Genomic DNA, 2922 nt, shown 5'->3' with positions numbered 1-2922 from the left:
CTACACCGCGACGGAAGCCTCGGCTGCCCGGGTGACCTCCGCCTCCGACTCTGCGCCACAGGAAACAGAATGGGGTTGAGCGCAAAGGAAAACAAGCCAAATAGGGACGGAAGCCTATGAGACTCACCCTTGGCCTTCTGCTCCCAGCGTCGAGCCTCGACCCGAGAGGCCTCGGTTGTCTCCTTCCAGTGCTGGGCCTCGACCCGGGAAGCCTCGGCCTTCTCCTTTAGGCGCTGGGCCTCGACCCGAGTAGCCTCGGCCGCCCTAGAAGCCTCGCTCCCCAGCTCTGCACCACACTAGGGAGTTAGGGGGCGAACACAAGAAAAGCGAATAAAACGAGGGGAATAGGACTCACCCTCGGCCTTTCCCCTCCAGACCACAGCCTCGGTCCGGGAGGCCTCAGCCACCTTAAGGGCCTCATCCAAGGCGCCTTTCATCAGCTGGTGCGCACTCTGCTCCGCCCCTAGCTGCCTAGCAAGGACCTTGCCCAAGGCCGTGGCTTCTTTAGCCTAGGACCTAAAGGCATCCCGATCACCGGCCAGGCCGGTCAGCTCCTCCTCCAACTCCTTGACCCGCGCCGCCAGAGGGGTGACCTGCTCCTGGGTAGTGGCCGCCTCGACCTTCACATCGGCACAACGAAGGCGAAGGTCCTCCACCTCTGCACTCCGTGCCGAGAGGAGCTCGTTGGCACCGGCAAGCAGGCCCTTCTACCGCTGAAGCTTGGTCCCAGACGTCCCTCTCCCGCTGGAGAAAGACCGACTTCCCAAGGGACCAGGTCTCGAGCTCCTAGGTGAGTAGAACAGGGGTCATTCACTATAAGAAAACTCAGAAAAAGATGACACCGCACGAGAAAAGAAAGCATGAACCTAGGCGACTCCAGGCAGATCGTCGGCCACCATGGACAGTGCCGTCCACAGTGACCGCTCCGCCAGCTAGCGGTATTGCTCGAAGGTGTCCCAGCGCCCGCCCTCGGCCGTGTCCTCGAGGGAAAACAGAGGCTCCCCCTCAGGGTCGTCCCGGCTCTGCCATAGGACACGTGGGTGATCCCACCCATGGGGCTCGGGTCGTACCCGCACGAGGGCTGAGCTTCCCTTGCCTGGGGTTGGAACCGGTTGTTCCACGGCGCCAGCCACCTCGGCATCGACCACCTCCTACGCCCAGAAAGTATCGTCAGAGGAGATCGGATGGACCTCCGCCTCCCGGGTGCTCTCCCGCAACGACGGCGGGCCTTGAACCAAGGGTGCCACTGAGGCCTCCGCCGCCTTCATCTCCACTTCTTGGGCCGACAGCCTCACTGCGATCATGTCGGCCTCGGTGGTCCCGAGGGCTTCGGCCTCCGCCATCGTGGCCTAGGTGGTCGTGAGGACTCCGACCCCTGCCACTACGGCCTTGACGGTCCTAGGCTCCCCGGCCTCTGTCGCCTCGGCCTCGGAGACCCTAGGAGCCTCGATCTTGGTGGCATCAGCAACTGAGGGCACCTCGGCCCCATCCGACTCATGAGCCTCGCCCTCGCGGGACGGAGGCGCTCCCTCCCCCATCTGTGTTGGGGTCGCCTCGGCAGCCCCTCCTTGGGTGGCCAGCTCCTTCGGGTCGGCCCTCACCGATGCCGTGCCACATTGTATGGCGGCTTGCGCCTCCGCCACCCAATGGGCGGTGGAGTCGGGGGTCACCTTGAGTGCCTTAAGGGGTGCCAAGGTAGGCACCTCCGCAGGTCGCTTCTGGCTAAGGACAAAACACTTACAGGGTCAGCACGAGACCGAAGAACAAACGGAAAACGTTGCGGCTCTGCCAGAAATACGCTTACCTCAAGCGGGGCTGCAACCGCTTTGGCATGGCGACCCTCGTCGGCAAAGGTGGTGGCGGTAGCAGAGGCACGGCCTCTATATCCGCCGACGCCGGCCGGTCCTCTACGGACCCCGGCACCCCCTCGGTCCTCTACGGGGGCAGTTGCATCACCCCCGCCGCCACCTGCTCCACCGCTGCCGTCGAGCCCACCGGGCTAACGGCACGCTTTCCCAGCGCCGCACCTCGGGCGTGTTGGCCTCAGCCCTGAGGCGGGCGATTGCCGACCCCAGGGTAGCTCCTCCTTCTCCCCCTAGGAGCGCTGGGCTGCTTGTCGACGCCTCGGGCACCGTCTCCCCGATGTCAGGGAGATGGTCCAGGGGACCTCGCCCCATCTCGCCCTCGTCATCCCCGTCCAAGGCGTCTGTCGATAGCGACGGTGACGGGGACACCTCCAATGGGAGACCATCCTTCCTTTACTACCGACGGCGCTTCTCCAGTTCCTCGTGCGCAAGGATCTTCTTCGTGCGCTTCGCCACCTTGGTGTCCTTCCACCTTTTCTACGCCTCGGCGTGCGCCCAGTTGACCGCCCGCTGCCTTGCGTCCTCGGGAATGGGTGGCGGGGAGGCTCACACGTCCCTTATCCCCTGCAGGAACGGTGAACACGGATAAGGGAACAAGAAACAATGAGAAACGAGGAGGCCTCAGGGGCTGCAGCGGCACATGACTTACCAGCGAGAGGAACCCCCACGACGGGCACATCACGAAGGGGGTCAGCCACTGCTCCTCAGCTTCGCCTCCACTGTCTCCCTCACCCGGCGAAGAATTTCCTCGTTGGAAAGGGCGGAGGCAGACATCCGGATGCCCTCGATCGGCTCATCCGGACTCATCTCGAACAAGCATCGCCGTTGAGCCATCAGTGGCAGCACCCTCTGGCGGTGGAAGGCGGCCACAACCATAGCCACAGTAAGGTCATGGTCCCGCAGCCTCTCCAGCCCCTCTAGAAGCGGCTACAGCTTGGGCTGATCCTCCCTCGGGACGCCATACTTCCACCTCTCTGGGCAGCTCCCCATGATCCGCCTAGTGTAGGGGGAAGTCCACCGTTGTCGTTGCGAAGATAGAACCAGCTCATGTACCATC

At 63.7% G+C, this 2922-nt stretch overlaps 1 protein-coding gene across 1 annotated transcript; it reads right to left on the bottom strand.

Moving 5' to 3' along the window:
* LOC136548131 (uncharacterized) lies at nt 1-1343 on the bottom strand. Its single transcript, XM_066539757.1, has 3 exons — nt 1191-1343; nt 128-296; nt 1-50 (listed from the first exon to the last, which is right to left on the bottom strand). Exons 1-3 carry the CDS (start codon nt 1341-1343, stop codon nt 1-3), a joined length of 372 nt encoding a protein of 123 aa, XP_066395854.1.
* Between the last annotated feature and the right edge of the window lie 1579 nt (nt 1344-2922).

Source organism: Miscanthus floridulus, chromosome 4 (assembly GCF_019320115.1).
Source record: "Miscanthus floridulus cultivar M001 chromosome 4, ASM1932011v1, whole genome shotgun sequence".
NCBI lineage: Eukaryota > Viridiplantae > Streptophyta > Magnoliopsida > Poales > Poaceae > Miscanthus > Miscanthus floridulus.
The sequence above is the reverse complement of the archived record's forward strand: the minus strand, read 5'-3'. Positions and strand labels throughout refer to the sequence as shown.